Genomic DNA, 17,948 nt, shown 5'->3' with positions numbered 1-17,948 from the left:
AAGAGGGCTTGTGAGTTCGCACATCTAAGGGAACTGAAGTCAGACGTGGCTATGCTGGAGGAGACACATCTTAAGGTCATAGATCAGACGAGATTGAGGAAGGGTTGGGTTAGCCAGGTGTTCCACTCAGGGCTGGATTCAAAGACCAGTGGAGGAGCAATTTTGATTAGTAAGCGAGTGGTATTCAAGGCTGGGAGAATCGTGCCAGATAAGGAGGGTAGGTACATAATGGTGAGTGGAAGGTTGGAGGATGTACGAGTGGTGCTCGTGAATATATATGATCCGAATTGGGACGACGTGGACTTTATGAGGCGGGTGTTGGTAAGATCCCGGACTTAGAGTCGCATAGCCTGATCATGGGGGGGGGACTTTAACACGGTCATTGATCAGGAATTGGATCGGTCAATATCTAGGTCAGGGAGGAGGCTGGCTGTGGCAAAGGAATTGAAGGGCTTTATGGCATATATGGGGGGTATAGACCCATGTAGGTTTATATGGCCGAGGGCGAAGGAGTTTTCTTTTTTTTCTCACGTCCATAAGGTTTACTCTCGTATTGACTTTTTTGTTCTGAGCAGGGCCTAATACCGAGGGTGGTGGGGACGGAATACTCGGCAATTGTAGTCTCGGATCATGCCCCGCATTGGGTGGATTTGCGGGTTGGCGAGGAGAGAGGGCAACATCCGCTATGGAGATTGGATCTGGGGTTGCTAGTGGATGAAGTGGTCTGCGGGCGGGTGAATAAGTCCATTCAGAACTACCTGGAAACAAATGACACGGGAGAGGTATCTGCAGCAACGGTGTGGGAAGCTCTGAAGGCGGTTGATAGAGGGGAGCTAATTTTGATTAGGTCCCACAGGGAAAAGGGGGAACGGGCGGAGAGGGAGAGATTAGTGGAGGAGGTACTCCGGGTGGACAGGAGATATGCTGAAGCCCCAGATGCGGGGCTCCTGAGGGAGCGGCGGAAGCTGCAGGCGGAGTTTGAGTTGTTGACCACAGGGAAAGCAGTGGAACAGTTGAGGAAGGTAAAAGATGCGGTTTATGAGTACGGGGAAAAGGCGAGTAGGCTGTTGGCGCAACAGCTTAGGAAGAGAGAGGCGGCCAGGGAGATTGGTAGAGTGAAGAATAGGGATGGCAACATGGTCTTGGACCCAGGGGGGGAGTGAACGAAGTGTTTAAAGAATTTTACAGTAAATTATATGAGTCGGAACCCCTGGCTGGTGTGGAGGAGATGAGCCAAGTTTTGGATCGGTTGGAGTTTCCGAGGGTGGAGGAGGACCTGGTGGAGGGGCTGGGAGCCCCAATTGAGATGGAGGAAGTTATCAAGGGGCTGGAGGGCATGCAGTCGGGAATAGCTCCGGGACCAGACGGCTAACCAGTAGAATTTTATAAGACGTTCTCAGGGATATTGAGCCCACTGCTGGTGAGAATGTTTACATAAGAACATAAGAACTAGGAGCAGGAGTAGGCCATCTGGCCCCTCGAGCCTGCTCCACCATTCAATGAGATCATGGCTGATCTTTTGTGGGCTCAGCTCCACTTTCCAGCCCGAACACCATAACCCTTAATCCCTTTATTCTTCAAAAAACTATCTATCTTTATCTTAAAAACATTTAATGAAGGAGCCTCTACTGCTTCACTGGGCAAGGAATTCCATAGATTCACAACCCTTTGGGTGAAGAAGTTCCTCCTAAACTCAGTCCTAAATCTACTTCCCCTTATTTTGAGGCTATGCCCCCTAGTTCTGCTTTCACCCGCCAGTGGAAACAACCTGCCCGCATCTATCCTATCTATTCCCTTCATAATCTTATATGTTTCTATAAGATCCCCCCTCATCCTTCTAAATTCCAACGAGTACAGTCCCAGTCTACTCAACCTCTCCTCGTAATCCAACCCCTTCAGCTCTGGGATTAACCTAGTGAATCTCCTCTGCACACCCTCCAGTGCCAGTACGTCCTTTCTCAAGTAAGGAGACCAAAATTGAACACAATGCTCCAGGTGTGGCCTCACTAACACCTTATACAATTGCAGCATAACCTCCCTAGTCTTAAACTCCATCCCTCTAGCAATGAAGGACAAAATTCCATTTGCCTTCTTAATCACCTGTAACCAACTGTTTGCGACTCATGCACTAGCACACCCAGGTCTCTCTGCACAGCAGCATGTTTTAATATTTTATAATTGAAATAATAATCCCTTTTGCTGTTATTCCTACCAAAATGGATAACCTCACATGTGTCAACATTGTATTCCATCTGCCAGACCCTAGCCCATTCACTTAGCCTATCCAAATCCCTCTGCAGACTTCCAGTATCCTCTGCACTTTTTGCTTTACCACTTATCTTAGTGTCGTCTGCAAACTTGGACACATTGCCCTTGGTCCCCAACTCCAAATCATCTATGTAAATTGTGAACAGTTGTGAGCCCAACACTGATCCCGGAGGGACACCACTAGCTACTGATTGCCAACCACAGAAACACCCATTAATCCCCACTCTTTGCTTTCTATTAATTAACCAATCCTCTATCCATGCTACTACTTTCCCCTTAATGCCATGCATCTTTATCTTATGCAGCAACCTTTTGTGTGGCACCTTGACAAAGGCTAAGGTTTTACGGGGCTAAAGAGAAGGGAATCCTCCCACCGACAATGTCGCAGGCCTCGATTTCGCTTATTCTTAAATGGGAGAAGGACCCTGAGCATTGTGGGTCATATAGGCCGATCTCACTTTTGTATGTAGATACCAAGTTGTTGGCTAAGATATTGGCCACAAGGATAGAAGACTGTGTTCTGGGGGTGATAGGGGATGACCAGACAGGATTCCTTAAGGGAAGGCAGCTCAAGGCCAACATGCGGAGGCTTCTAAATGTCATGATGATGCCCTCAGAGAGAGGAGAGACGGAGGTGGTGGTAGCGATGGATGCAGAGAAGGCCTTTGATCGGGTGGAGTGGGAGCACCTGTGGGAGGCGCTGGGAAGATTTGGGTTTGGAGAGGGCTTTATTGGCTGGGTGCGGTTGCTCTACCAGGTGCCTGTAGCGAGCGTACGTATGAACCGGCTGGGGTCAGGTATTTCAAATTACATCGAGGGACGAGGCAAGGGTGCCCATCTCCCCGGTATTGTTTGCTCTAGCTAAAGAGCCACTGGCCATGGCTTTAAGAGCTTTGAGGAACTGGCAGGGGCTGGTTCGGGGGGGTGGGGGGGGCGGGGGTGGAGCATCGGGTCTCGCTCTATGCGGACAGTTTGCTCTTAAACATTTCGAACCCGCTGGAGGGGATGGGAGAGGTCATGCGGATATTGGGGGAATTTGGCAGATTTTCGGGGTATAAATTGAACATGGGGAAGAGCAAAATGTTTGTGAATCAGGCTGGAGGGCAGGAGGAGAGATTGGGGGTGCTGCCACTTAGAATGGTAGTTAAGTGCTTTCGCTATCTGGGAATCCACATGGCTCGGAAATGGGAGGTACTGCATAAGCTTAATCTATCCCGGTTGATAGAGCAAATGGAAGGGGACTTTGAGAGATGGGACATGCTACCGCTATCACAGGCGTGGAGGGTTCAGACCATGAAAATGACGGTCCTTCCCAGATTTCTGTTTGTCTTTCAGTGCCTCCCCATCTTCATCCTCAAGGCCTTTTTCAAGCGGGTGAACAAGATTATCTCGGGCTTTGTGTGGGCGAATAAAATCCCACGGGTGAAGAGAATGTGGTTGGGGGTATGAGCGTAGTAGGGGGAGGGTGGGTTGGCGCTGCCGAACGTCTGCAACTACTACTGGGCGGCTAACATCAGCATGATTCGGAAGTGGGTAATGGGGGAGGGGTCGGTATGGGAGCGGTTGGAGGCGGCATCTTGTAAAGGCACCAGTCTGGGGGCATTGGTAACGGCACCTCTGCCGTTCTCGCCGGCCCGACCCTCCATAAGTCCGGTGGTAGTGGCGGCTCTGAGGATCTGGGAGCAATGGAGGAGGCCTAAGAATGTGGAAGGTGCGTCGGTCTGGACCCCGATTTGCAACAACCACAGGTTTGCACCGGGCAGGCTGGATGGCGAGTTCCAAGCTGGCAGAGGGCAGGAATTAGAAGGATGGCGGATCTATTTATAGACGGGAGCTTTCCCAGCCTGAAGGCGCTGGAGGATAAATTTAAACTGCCGCCGGGGAATGGTTTTAGATATTTGCAAGTGCTAGACATCCTGAGAAAACAGATGCCGGTCTTTCCGCTGCTGCCGCCACGGGGGATACAGGATAGAGTAGTTTCTGAGTGGGGGAGGGGAAGGTGTCGGATATCTACCAGGAGCTGTTGGAGGCGGAGGAAACCCCGGTGGAGGAGGTTAAGGGCAAGTGGGAAAACAAGCTAGGAGGAGAGATAGAGGCGGGTCTATGGGCGGACGCTCTCCTCTTCATGTGCCAGGCTAAGCCTAATACAATTTAAGGTAGTCCACCGGGCACATATGACGGCAGCGAGGATGAGCAAGTTTTTGGGGGTAGAAGGTAGATGTGTGAGGTGTGCGGGAACCCCAGCAAACCATGTCCACATGTTCTGGGCATGCCCGAAGCTCAGAGGGTTTTGGCAGGGTTTTACTAAGGCAATGTCCACAGTGCTAGGAACCCGGGTGGCGCCGAGTCCAGAGGTGGCGATCTTTGGAGTGTCAGAAGATCCGGGAGTTCAGGGAGTGAAAGAGGCCGACGTCCTGGCCTTTGCCCCCTGGTAGCCCGGAGATGAATCCTTTTAATGTGGAGGGACTCGAAGCCCCCGGGTTTCGAGACCTGGGTTAGTGACATGGCTGGGTTTCTCAGGCTTGAGAAAATAAAGTTTGCCTTAAAAGGGTCAATGTTGGAGTTATCTCGGAGATGGCAGCCATTCGCCGATTGGGGGGGGGGAATAGGTGTTAGATGGTTGTGGTGTGTGAAGATTGGGTCGGGTGGGGAAATGTTTATTCTCCCATGTTAATGCCATTGTTATTGATTTTATTATTGTTCTAAAAATTTGCAAATACTTTAATAAAATATATTTTTTTTAATTAAAAAAAAACTTTCAGCCATTACTTTAACATTTTGAACTGACGATTAAAATGGACTCTGCAAATCATATAACCTTTGACATTTTGAGCTTCAGACAGTTCTGAATCTCAAGCGAACACCTAATTAAATATGGACATTCACAGCCATCCAGGGAATACACACATCCCTTTGTTTAAGGATGGACCATCAACGAAAGAACTACAGCTTTCCAATTGGCTTATCTTTCTGTTTCATCGTGAACCTTAAAAAATCAAAACAGAGTGCATGTTAGAGAAATGCATCCCATAAACCTTCCATCTTATTATGATGGCCCGCATCCAAACTAGACTGGGTCAAATGACAACACAAGATGTGCAATCAATACAACACTCCATTTTGGATAAAGGACTATAAACTTGTACACACTACCTGGTGAGAAAGCCATTTTGTCATCTGCTTTTAAAATAACAGCAAGAAGCCAATCTGAGCACCATTAGAAAGTCAACAAATCCTCTATGAGTCATTTAGCAGCCAAGTTAATAACAGCGAAACCTTGAAAGTGGGAGAAGTAATCCCCGCAACCTGTAACAATTTCCAGGTTCACCTGTGAAGCAGCATCCTGGAAATTCAACTACAAGAAGCCTCGCAGTTTACTGAGAATCCTGTTTTACAAGACCTTCACTTCAACTAAAGCATAAATTTAATCTGAGAAACGACAGGCCTGCCATGAAAGAGACTGAGACAATCAAATTATAATTGTGCCATTTTACCTTCATCTGTATCTAATCTTTATGTGCATGATAGTATGTGTGAGACAAATTAATGTGACATCGCATTTTGCTAACCACCTGGGGCAAGTGTGTGATAATAAATAACTACTTTATTTTTAAAACACACATGGGCAGTTAAAAAGGAACACATGAATTTTGTCCGTGACATTATTGTCTTTGGAACTGGAGAAAGAAGAAAAGGTTTTCACCTCTATAGTGCCTTCCATGACGTCATGACATCACAAAATGCTTCAAAACACATTGAAGTACATTTGAAGTACCGGCATTACTGTAGTTCAAAACCTGCGCACAAAAAGGTCCAAGACACAGCAAGGAGAAGAAGACGAGATAATTTTTTTTAAAAATGAAGTTGGCTGAGGCATAAACGTTGACCAGGACACCAGGGGAAACTCCCCTGATCTTCTTCAAAACGTGCTGAGAGATCTTTTGCATTCAATTGAGGACAGACATGGCCTTGGTTTGTCTACCAGATGAGCTGCAGCAGTTGTCATGGATATAATTTATGTGTTTGCTTATATTGACCATGATCAGTATGTTTGTATGCAAGAGTTGTGTGCTTTGATACCCTCAGAGTGCCCCAATTAAATAATTCCAGCAGAAAACGTTTTGTGACTTTCAAAATAAATTAGGTTATTTATTATCACACCCCCACCCTGAATTTATTGCAATGTTTCACTCACCCATGTCTCCCACACACACATGCACAAGGATTAGATACAGATGAAGGGTATATATTGTTGAAGCTTAAAATTATCTCAGTCTCTTTGGTGGAAATCTTGTAGTTTCTTGGGTTAAGTTGATGCTTTAGCTGAAGTTATTGGCTGGTAAAACAAAATAATTCTCAATAAGCTGTGAGGTTTTTTCCGGTTGAATTTCCAGACGGCTGATATTTGAGAATCTTTAACTGGTTGGGTTGGGAGTCCTCCTTTTTCTGCTAGGAACTTTCACTTTCAAGGTATTGCTATTTATTACCTTGGCTGTTTGGATAACTCACCTATATTTTTATGGCTTCCGGTGGAATTCTCTGTCTGCAAGCAGCTTCTTGATGGTTTTACAAACAGAAAACAAAATGGTTCCCTCATCATGTGACTTTCACAAGTTTAAATCCTTTTACAAAGAAAAGGGTGGTGTTGATTCCAATCATCCTGTATTGTAGACTGACACCTTGAAATTCACACAGCCTAATTTGAATGAAGAATCATTATAGGATGAAAGGTTGATAAGATCCATTCACATCTGTCTTGCACACAGAATTTCAATGTCCCCTTTTGTCCAGTGTCAAACAGAGAGTGAAGTTGGCTGGAATTCTATAGTTCTTTTGTGATGACCGATCCTTAAACAAAAAGATGTGTGAATTCCCCAGATGAATGTGAATGCCCATATTTGATTATAGGTACTTAGGGGTGTTTGAAGATCAAATGCCGAAGGTCACATGATTTTCAGCAGACATGTTAATACTCTGTGTCCAGTTTTAAAAGTATTGACTGAAAGTTCAGAATATACTGGGGATGACATGGTTCAAGGAGATGGCTCAAAACTACCTCCTCGAGGGCAATTAGGGATGAGCAACAAATACTGAACTTGCCTGCAACACTTAAACCCCATTAAAACATTTTTAAAAACTCATCTGAATGACAGCATTTCCCACGGTACTTAACAAATTGTCAGTCGTGTTAATGTGCTCAAGTTCCAGAGTGGGGCATGTGGTGCAGGCACAGTGTTGCACCTGTTGCCCTTTGATTCATGGACAAGTGTCCCAGCACTGAGCCAAATCTGAATAACCTCTGTTGTGTATATTGTGTGCCAGCATCATACACCAGAATAAAATTAGGAAAAGTCTTGAAGTAAATTGGAAAAACATTGCAACTGCCAACAGCGAGTGGTTAGGATCTAAAATGCACTGGCTGAGTGTGTGGTGGAAGCAACTTCAAATGTGGCTTTCAGATAATTATCCAATTCCCTTTTGAAGAGAAAATCATTGCAGGGCTAGAGGGAAAGGAGAAAAATTAGCTTTGGAACTAGCTCTTAGAGAGCCAGTATGGACACGTGGGGATGAATGGCCTTCTTCAGTGCTGTACTTACCCTATGATTCTATAAATAGTTAGATACAAGGAGCCGAGTGGTGCAGCGGTAACGTGCTAGGCCCATAACCCAGAGGTCGACGGATTGAGACCATCCTCTGCTCTTCATATTCTCACTCATAAATATGATGTGGAGATGCCGGCGTTGGACTGGGGTGAGCACAGTAAGAAGTCTTACAACACCAGGTTAAAGTCCAACAGGTTTGTTTCGATGTCACTAGCTTTCGGAGCGCTGCTCATTCACCTGAGGAAGGAGCAGCGCTCCGAAAGCTAGTGACATCGAAACAAACCTGTTGGACTTTAACCTGGTGTGTAAGACTTCTTACTGTACTCATAAATAGTTAGATACGGTGCACTGAAGGCTATAAGTTATAACGTTAATTGATTCAAAACTTAATTGTATTCTTACCATAATAATGAAGATAACTGGTCCAACAAAGGCCCAAATCACTCCATTATGAACATTCAACCAGCAGTATCTGTCTGCAATGTACTTGTCATGTGCTGCTGCCAATGTAATGGTTACTATTAGGACAGGGAGACCTAGAGTAGAAATGCAAGCAATCATTCCAAATAATGGCAAGCTTAAACAGATAGTCAAGGCAATGACAACAGGTCTGATCCAATTAGAATGGACTGTTACATATTGATAGTGCAAATATTCCAGAATTATAATTGCAGAATGCGCTGCTATCCTTATGTTGATAAACATAGATGATTACTTTGAAGAACAAAAGACAAAAACATTGGTTAGTCAAATCATGTCCTCTGATGGATTTTATACCTTCCATGTTATACAAGTCCATGTACAATTTTTTCCCCGTCATGAATTTTTAACCTATAATCAGTGCCCTACCGGCCCATGGATTCCATGTCCACGTTATTTTCTTCTCTTTTACACTATACCAACAGACCAGACCATGTAAAATGTTTCCTATCACAATCACCGGTTTGTCCCGGGGGGGCTGGATGGGGGCTTTAAGGTATGGCAGCGGGCAGGGATTGAGAGGATTGGGGATCTATTCATCCAGGAGGGCTTTCCGACCTTGGAGACATTAGAGGAGGAGTTTGATTTGCCAGGTAGGAACGGGTTTCGGTATCTTCAAGTGCAGGACTTTGTACGGAGGCAGGTTCCAAGCTTTCCTCGCCTCCCCCTGAGGAGACTACAGGATAAAGTGCTGTCAAAAACAGGGGTTGGAGGTGGGAAGGTTTCGGACATATACAGGGAATTGTTAGAGTGGGAAGGGGCCCCTATCAGAGAGGTGAAGAGGAAGTGGGAAGAGGAACTAGGAGGGGAGCTGGAAACTGAACTATGGGAAAAAGCCTTGAAACGGGTAAATGCATCCTCGTCCTGTGCTAGACTTAGCTTGATTCAGTTCAAGGTAGTCCACAGGGCCCACATGACGGTAGCCTGGATGAGTAGGTTCTTCGAGGAGGTGGAGGTCAGATGTGGACGGTGTGGGGGTAGCCCACACATATGTTTTGGGCATGTCCGAAACGGAGGAAATTCTGCCAGGGATTTGCGGATGTTATGTCAGAAGTCCTGGAAGGTAGAGTAACTCTGAGTCCAGAATTGGCAATATTTGGGGTGTCGGAGGATCCGGGGGCAAAGCGGGGGAGGGAAGCCGATATCCTGGCCTTCTCCTCCCTGGTGGCCCGGAGACGGAGCTTGCTGAAATGGAGGGACTCAGAGTCCCTGAAGTCAGGAGTGTGGGTCAGCGATATGGTAGGGTTTCTCAGTCTGGAGAAAATCAAGTTCACTCTAAGAGGATCAATACAGGGATTCGCCCGGAGTTGGCGGCCATTCATCGATTTCTTCAACAAAAGTTGAACGTCAGCAGTAAGGGGGAAAGGGAAAAGGTGGAGGGTGGGGGGGGAGGAAAACAGGAGGCAGGGCAATGTTAACTAAGGACAGGGAACTCAGTATACGGGTAATTGGGGACAGGGATGGAGAAGTGGGGAACGTGGTTTATTGTTTGTTGTTCTCTTAGGGGGTATTTTGTGCGTCGACCCGCGCGGTTGTTTTCGAAATGTCAACATGTTAAATTGTGAAAATTACAAATGCTTCAATAAAATATTTTCTAAAAAAAAATGTTTCCTATCTTTATTCATTCAATTTCCTGAAGGTGCTAAAATCATTTATATAAAACTTCATTGAAGCTGACATTTCTGAATATATTCTTTAAATATCTCAAGCTATTTAACTCTGAACAATTAAAATTAACAAGACTGAGGATCACAGATTCTGCAGTTCCACAGAGAATTTAAGCATCACCCTCCATTCTTAACACAAAGGCTTGCAATTCCATTCTGAACCAGATGATGTTATTCAACCTATTTAAAAATATTAACATGAATGTATATAAATTAATATAGGCAGGGTTAGCACTGCTGCCTCACAGCACCAGGGACCCGGGTTATATTCCGACCTTGGGTGTCTGTGTGGAGTTTGCACATTCTCCCTGTGTCTGCGTAGGTTTCCTCCAGGTGCTGCAGTTTTCTCCCACAGTCCAAAGATGTGCACTTTATGATCAAAGTAAATGGTTGCGGGGATAGGGCAGGGGGCTGGGCCTTGGTAGGAGTGCTCTTTCGGAGGGTCGTGCAAGCTTGATGAGCTGAATGGACTCCTTCTGCACTGTAGGGATTCTATGGACATGTAACTGCTTTTATTCAGAATATATTTCTCATAACCAAGAAAACATTCTGCTAATCTCCAGTCATCCTGGAGTTTCTTTTATTTAATTTGTTCGGTTTTGCAAGCTGTCCAAATTAAATGGCCTGCTTACATCCAAATGCCCATGCCTCGCATCATTTCAAAGGGATTGACATCCCATTGTCTTCTATTCTCCAAGTGTGGAACTGTGATATTCTTATCTATTAGTCCTATAGTCCTCTCTGAACAGTCTCCAAAACATTACCATCATTTTGCAGGTATGTGACCAGAATCTCACTACAAATTCCAAATGTGACCGTATAAATTAATTATACGACTTCCGGTGGTGGGGATGTGCTGAGTAGTCGCATGAAAGGTGGCTCTGTTTTGAAAGGGGAGAGAGAAAAAGAGGGATACCAAAATAAGAAGGTTGGTTTTTGGGGGGGGGGGCAGTTCTCAAAATGAAGGGAGCGCCTGGCAGAAGGGGGGCACACAACACAATGTCATCGGGAAGAAGGTTAAGGGGTGGGGAAGTGGGGGAGGGGAGCCCACAGGGGCACGGGGAAGAGGGGGACGGTAAAGGCAGAGAGGCCCAAAGGGGATCAGGGAAAAGAAGGGGTTAGTGGGTACAATGCTGGTTGCAACAGGTCGCAGGTTCAAGCGGCCGGAACAAAGAAGGCAGCGGTGGCCTGCAAGCAAAGAGAAACCCTGGCATGCAGGGACATGACCACATGGTAAGTATGGCTAATCCCGCAGGAGGGGAGGGACAGAAACCTGGATAGTCACCTGGAATGTGAGGGTGTTTAGCAGCCCGATGAAAAGATCCAGTCTTCACCCATCTAAAAGTCCTGGGGGCCGACATAATCTTCCTTCAAGTGACATACCTGAGGGAGAAGGACTGTCTGAGGGTAAGAAAGAGCTGGATAGGACAGACCTACCGAGTATGCTACAGTACCAGGGCGAGAGGGGTGGCCATAATGTTCAGTAACAGGACGGCCTTTACAGCGACAAATGTGTTGATGGACCCGGGGGGGGGAAGGAATGTAATGGTCAGCGGTGTCCTGGAAGGGGCACTGGTGGTACTAGTGAATATATACACCCAAAAGAGGGACGACACAGACTTTAAAAAAAAGACCAAGATGGAAATTTCCAACCTAGACGCCCACTGACTCATCATAGGGGGAGACTTCAACAGTCAACAGGATCCACAGACGGACAAATCCAGCCCCAAATCAGGGAGGAAATTGGCCATGGTGCTGGAGCGGAGCTCCTTTATGGAGCAGATGAGAGGGGTGGACCCATAGAGGTTCACAAACTCGAGGGAGAAGGGCTTCTCCTTCTTCTCCCAAGTCCACAAAGTATAGGCCCACATTGACTTATTCATAGTGAGAAAAACGGTGCTTCCAGGGGTGGTAGGGGCAGAATACTCCATAATAGTAATCTCCGATCACGCTCCACACTATGTGGATTTGAGGGTAGAGATGGGCCAGTACCATGGGAGCTAGACACAGCCCTCCTCGTCGCCACGGCGTTCTGTGAGAGAATGCCACAGGCCATCCACAGAAAGGTGACCAGCAATCAGAAAGGGGAGGTTTCACCCTCCACATTCTGGGAGATACTGAAGGTGGTGATAAAGGGGAACATAATAACGTACAGGACATTCAATGACAGGAAGAGAGAGCGGCTAAGCAACAGTTGATCAACTCCATATTGGAGGTGGTTGAATGGGACTCCTCGGCCCATCCGTGGAACTATTGGTGGAGAGGGAAAAAATTACAATTGAAATTTGATCTGCTCTCCATCGGGAAAGCAGTCCATCAACTCCACCAGACACGGGGGACATTTTAGAAACATGGAGATAAGGCCAGCCACCTGCTGGCTCACCAGCTAAGAAAGCAGGCTGCCATGAGGGAAATAGCACGGACGAAAGTCAGGAGCAGCAAGCTAGTCACAGCATCAGACAAGATCAATGAGACCTTCACGACTCTCTACCGAGGGTTTTACACCTCCGAGGTCCTGGAGGGGTGCTCGGATATGAAACAGATCCTAGGTGGTGCGGGAGGAAAGGAAACATGGTCTGGAAGGAAAAGAGTGCCCCCCCGGCACAGGCCCGCCCGTGGATCGGTGGGCCCCGATCGCGGGCCAGGCCACCGTGGCACCCCCCGGGGCCAGATAGCCCCGTGCCCCCCCCCCCCAGGACCCCGGAGCCCGCCGGTAAGAGAGGTGGTTCGATCTACGCCGGCAGGACAGGCATTCCAGCAGCGGGACTTCGGCCCATCCGGGCTAGAGAATCGCCGGGGGGGCCCGCCAACCGGCGCGGCGCGGGGTCGGAGAATCCCGCCCCAGGCTTGGGTCACTGTGCAAAATCCCTGGCCGCGATTCTCCGCTCCCGCGCCGGTTGGGAGAATCGCCTGGGTCGCCAAATTTTCCCGCGACGCCGGTCCGACGCCCTCCCACGATTCTCCCAAGCGGCGAGAACGGCCCCGTCGAGTTCCACGCGGCGCAGGCCGTAAAATCGCCCGAGACACCCAAAATGGCGATTCTCCGGCACCCCTGCTATTCTCAGGCCCGGATGGGCCGAACGGTCAGCCCAAAACGGCGGGTTCCCCCCGGCCCCGTCCACACCTGGTCGCTGACAGCGGGAACAGCGCGGGAACGCTGGGGGGGGCGGCCTGCTGGGGGAGCGGCCTGCGGGGGGGGGGGGGGGGGGGGGGGGGGGGGATCCTGCACCGGGGTGGGCCTCAAATGGGGTGTGGCCCACGATCGGTGCCCACCAATCGTCGGGTCGTCCTCTCTGAAGGAGGACCTCCTTTCTTCCGCAGCCCCGCAAGATCTGTCTGACATCTTCTTGCGGGGCGGACTCGGAGAGGACGGCAACCACGCATGCGCGGGTGACGCCAGTTTTGCGGCGCCGGCCGCGTCATGTATGCGGCGCCACCTTTACGCGGCGCCAAGGCCTGGCGCGCGTAAATGATGCAGCGCCGCTCCTAGCCCATTATCGGGCCGTGGATCGGTCGGGATAGGGGCCGTTTCGCACCATCGTGAACCTCGACGGTGTTCACGACGGCGCGAACCCTCTGCCTCCATTTCGGAGAATCCCGCCCCCTGTGTCTGCGTGGATTTACTCCTGGTGCTCTGCCTTCCTCCCACAAGTTCCAAAAGACGTGCTTGTTACATTCTGAATTGGACATTCTGAATTCTCCCTCAGTGTAACTGAACAGGCTCCGTAGTGTGCTGACTAGGGGATTTTCACAGTAACTTCATTGCAATGTTAATGTAAGCCTACTTGTGATACTAATAAAGATTATTTAGGATTTAGTGAACAACTAGATACACCAAGAACAAAAATTTTCAAATCTTCAGGCCCATTAAGTTCAAACAGGACAAACCAGTGAGTCGGAAATGAGTATCATAGAATCATAGAATTTGCAGTGCAGAAGGAGGCCATTCGGCCCATCGAGTCTGCACCCCTTTGGGAAGAGCACCTTACTTAATCCCACACCTCCACCCTATCCCTGTAACCTAGTAACCCCACCTCACCTTTTTGGGCACAAAGGGCAATTTAGCATGGCCAATCCACCTAACCTGCACATCTTTGGACTGTGGGAGGAAACCGGAGCACCCGGAGGAAACCCACGCAGACTCCATCCAGACAGTGACCCAAGCCGGGAATCGAACCCGGGACCCTGGAGCTGTGAAGCAACCGTGCTAACCACTGTGCTACCGTGCCGTACAATTAAAACAGAGTTATCGTGGATTCGCAGACTTGTGAACCACAAGTGGCCTACGGGACACTTTTTGGGGCATCCCAGCACGATAAACATTCAGTACAACTGCAATGTAGCAAGTAAGGTTAATGATCAAAAATGTATTTCGACATTTATTTTGTTAGCTCACTGTTAATACTGAATTACTCAAACAAACCCAGAGCTCATCTTCAACCATTATCTTTGAATTTTCGGTAAATTACATCCCATGTTCCTGTGATACAACTTATGATGAAGGAAACATTACTGTGTGCATATTTAATACGCATGTTTTGTTCGTCCCTCTTGGAATCATGGCATATATAAAATTGGATTTGGATTCTCAGTAATTGCAAAGTATTGCAGGTGATTTGAGAAAAAAGTCATTTTTTTCTACTTTTTTCACATCTTTCTTCATCCTTTAAACCTAAAAGAAGCAGGGGAACTTATCATTGTCTGAAAGATAAAATTAAACCAAACCTGCAATGCAATTTTTGGATGAACTTAATTACCAACTCCAGCTCCCTGTATATATAAATTAGACAGTTGTAACAGCAGCATTGACTTTAGAAAAACATGATAGCAGCACTGATGCACCAAAGTTTAAAAAACATTGTTTCAATGGTATCGGGCGTAATCTTCAAGTAACTTACCCCAGCCGATCAGGTAGTAATATTTCATTCTCCGTTCTTCACTTAAATTAACAGTAACCACCTTACTCCAGAGGAGCAGGCCCTCCACCATCATCCATGCAAAAGCAGCCATAAAGAACAAGTGCAGAAGAGCAGTCACAGCAGTACAGGCAGACTAGAACAAAGATGCAGTAAATTAGCTGTCTCATCATTAAAATAGATAGAGGTACTAATCCTTTTCTGGTACTTTAGATATTACACACCATTTTTTGTTGTTGCTGGTTTCAGTTGTAAAATTGCTAATATAGCTGCATTTCTATCACATGGTCTGCATGTTTGTACTTATCTGTCATGGATTTGGGCGTTATTTCTCTGTTACACCCGATAGCCTGGAGGTTAAGTAACCTTTAGCTGCCATCGTGCTGCTCATTGTGGTACATCCAGCTCTTAGGGCACCAACAAGTTCCTCATTAAACACATGGGGCGTCATTCTCCGACCCCCCAGAGGGTCGGAGAATGGCCGTTGGCCGCCGTGAATCCCGACCCCGCCGGTTGCCGAAGTCTCCGAAGGGAGAAAAGTCGGCGGGGCGTTAATGTCGCCGCTGCCGCGGAGAATGTCACGGGTCTGCGCAAGGCAGCCGATTTTCGGCCTGCCGATATTCTCCCTTCCGGATGGGCCGAAGTCCCGTCGACGTGAACGGTCATCACGTCAACATAAATTAAACCTCCTTTTCATCGGCGTGACCCGGTGCTCCAGGCTCACGCCGACCAGCGTGGAGGTGAGTGACGGCCTGGGGGGTTGGCTCTGGGCAGGCGATGGCGTGGCCGCAGTCTGAATGCGTGAGGAGAGGTGTGTCTCGGGTTGTGTGTGTGTGTGTGCGGCGGCGGCGGGGGGTGGTTAGAGTAGGCTGGGCGGGGGGGGGGGGGTTAGAGTAGGCTGGGCTCCGGGGGAGTGCCGGGAAGGGGGTCCGTGCCGGGGAGGTGGATGGGGGGTCCGTGCCGGGGTGGAGGTTGGGGGTTGGGGGGGGGTCCGTGCTGGGGTGGAGGTTGGGGGGGGGGGTCCGTGCTGGAGTGCAGGTTGGGGGGGGGTCCGTGCCGGGGTGGAGGTTGGGGGGGGGGTCCGTGCTGGGGTGGAGGTTGGGGGGGGTCCGTGCCGTGCCGGGGTGGAGGTTGGGGGTTGGGGGGGTCCGTGCTTGGGTGGAGGTTGGGGGGGGTCCGTGCTAGGGTGGAGGTTGGGGGGGGCTCGGTGCCAGGGTGGAGGTTGGGGGGGGGGTCCGTGCCGTGCCGGGGTGGAGGTTGGGGGGGGTCCGTGCCGGGGTGGAGGTTGGGGGGGGTCCGTGCCGGGGTGGAGGTTGGGGGGGGTCCGTGCCGGGGTGGAGGTTGGGGGGGGTCCGTGCCGGGGTGGAGGTTGGGGGGGGTCCGTGCCGGGGTGGAGGTTGGGGGGGGTCCGTGCTGGGGTGGAGGTTGGGGGGGGTCTGTGCTGGGGTGGAGGTTGGGGAGGGGGTCCGTGCTGGGGTGGAGGTTGGGGGTTGGAGGGTGTCCGTGCCGGGGTGGAGGTTGGGGGGGCGGTCCGTGCTGTGGTGGAGGTTGGGGAGGGGGTCCGTGCCGAGGAGGGTGATGGGAGGGGTAATGAGTTGGTCCACCTTGCCAGGTGCCAGCCTCCAACAGTTGGACCCATGCGGCCCATGCCACCTGGCTGGGGGGAGGAGGGGATATGAGCAATGATGACATGTCGTCGTTCCCCTCCCCTCCACCAGGCCGTCATGTTTTCAGATCATCCAGCGATGTTGGCCGCCGTGGTGGCAGCCGCTCATGTCTCTGTTGCCCTGGATGAGGAGGAGGAGCGTGCCAGAGAGACGGCGCAGGCTGCCGCAGAGGGGCAGGCGGCAGCCACCCAGGCTGGAGGGACACCTGACCGACAGGACGAGGAGGGGGAGGAGGACGTCGCGGCCCCACGCAACGGAGGCACCCGAGGGCACCCCGTGTGTACCGGCCCCGGCAGTCATACCAGGACCTCACGGACCGGGAATGCAGGAGGAGACTCCGGATGAGCCGGGAAACCGTGGCACACATCTGCCACCTGCTGGCACACCTGTCACTGTGTGACACTGGCGGGGGACACCCTCTCCCCGTGTCCGTCAAGGTTACGGTGGCCCTGAACTTTTATGCAACGGGGTCATTCCAGGCACCGAGTGGGGACCTGTCCGGCATATCGCAGACATCGGTGCACCGGTGCATCCGGGCAGTGACAGATGCCCTATATGCCATGGCGCACCTCTACATCCGCTTCCCCGTGGACCGGGCCAGCCAAGATGCCCGGGCCGTGGGCTTCTCTGCCGTGGCCGGGTTCCCCATGGTCCAGGGCGCGATCGATGGGATGCACGTCGCCGTGCGGCCACCTGCAGATAACAGGGCCGTGTTCACTAATAGGAAGGGGACCTATTCGATGAACGTACAGGTGGTCTGCGACCACCGCATGATGATCCTGCAAGTCTGAGCCCGTCACCCAGGCAGTGTACACGACTCATTCGTGTTGTCGCGGTCATCCATCCCCGGCATGTACGAGGGACGCCATCCCCGGCTGAGGGGCTGGTTGCTGGGCGACAGGGGCTACCCATTGCGATCGTGGCTGATGACGCCGATATGGAGGCCACGCAATGAGGCGGAGAACCGCTACAATGATGCCCATGTAGCGACAAGGGGAGTGATCGAGAGGTGCTTTGGCGTGCTGAAGATGCGTTTCAGGTGCCTGGACCTCTCTGGGGGCGCCCTCCAGTATCGGTCAGATAGGGTCGGCCGCATCATTGTGGTGTGCTGCATCCTGCACAACATAGCCCAGCAGAGGGGCGATGTGCCGCAGGCAGAGGAGGGCGGAGTGGAGGAGCAGCAGGAAGAGGCCCAGTCCTCCCCAGATGAGGGGGATGGGGGCAATGGTCAGGGCAGACGGGGTAGACACAGGCGGGTGGCTGTCCACCGTTACCGGCTGGCCCAGCGGGCACGGGACAGACTGATAGACGCCCGCTTCACTGACTAGATGGGCGTGGGAATCGGGT

The 17,948-nt window shown here is 50.2% G+C and overlaps 1 protein-coding gene across 2 annotated transcripts in view; it reads right to left on the bottom strand.

Moving 5' to 3' along the window:
- LOC140426535 (adhesion G protein-coupled receptor D2) overlaps positions 1–17,948 on the bottom strand; it is a 582,807-nt gene that overhangs the window by 483,673 nt on the left and 81,186 nt on the right. For both annotated transcript variants that reach the window (XM_072511425.1, XM_072511424.1), the window contains exons 17-18: positions 14,917–15,070; positions 8,274–8,407 (exon numbers count right to left, since the gene is read on the bottom strand). In XM_072511425.1, coding sequence (XP_072367526.1) covers positions 8,274–8,407; positions 14,917–15,070 — 288 coding nt within the window. The remainder of the gene's footprint in view (positions 1–8,273; positions 8,408–14,916; positions 15,071–17,948) is intronic.

Source organism: Scyliorhinus torazame, chromosome 7, assembly GCF_047496885.1.
Source record: "Scyliorhinus torazame isolate Kashiwa2021f chromosome 7, sScyTor2.1, whole genome shotgun sequence".
NCBI classification, from domain to species: domain Eukaryota; kingdom Metazoa; phylum Chordata; class Chondrichthyes; order Carcharhiniformes; family Scyliorhinidae; genus Scyliorhinus; species Scyliorhinus torazame.
This window is presented reverse-complemented; position numbering and strand designations above follow the sequence as displayed.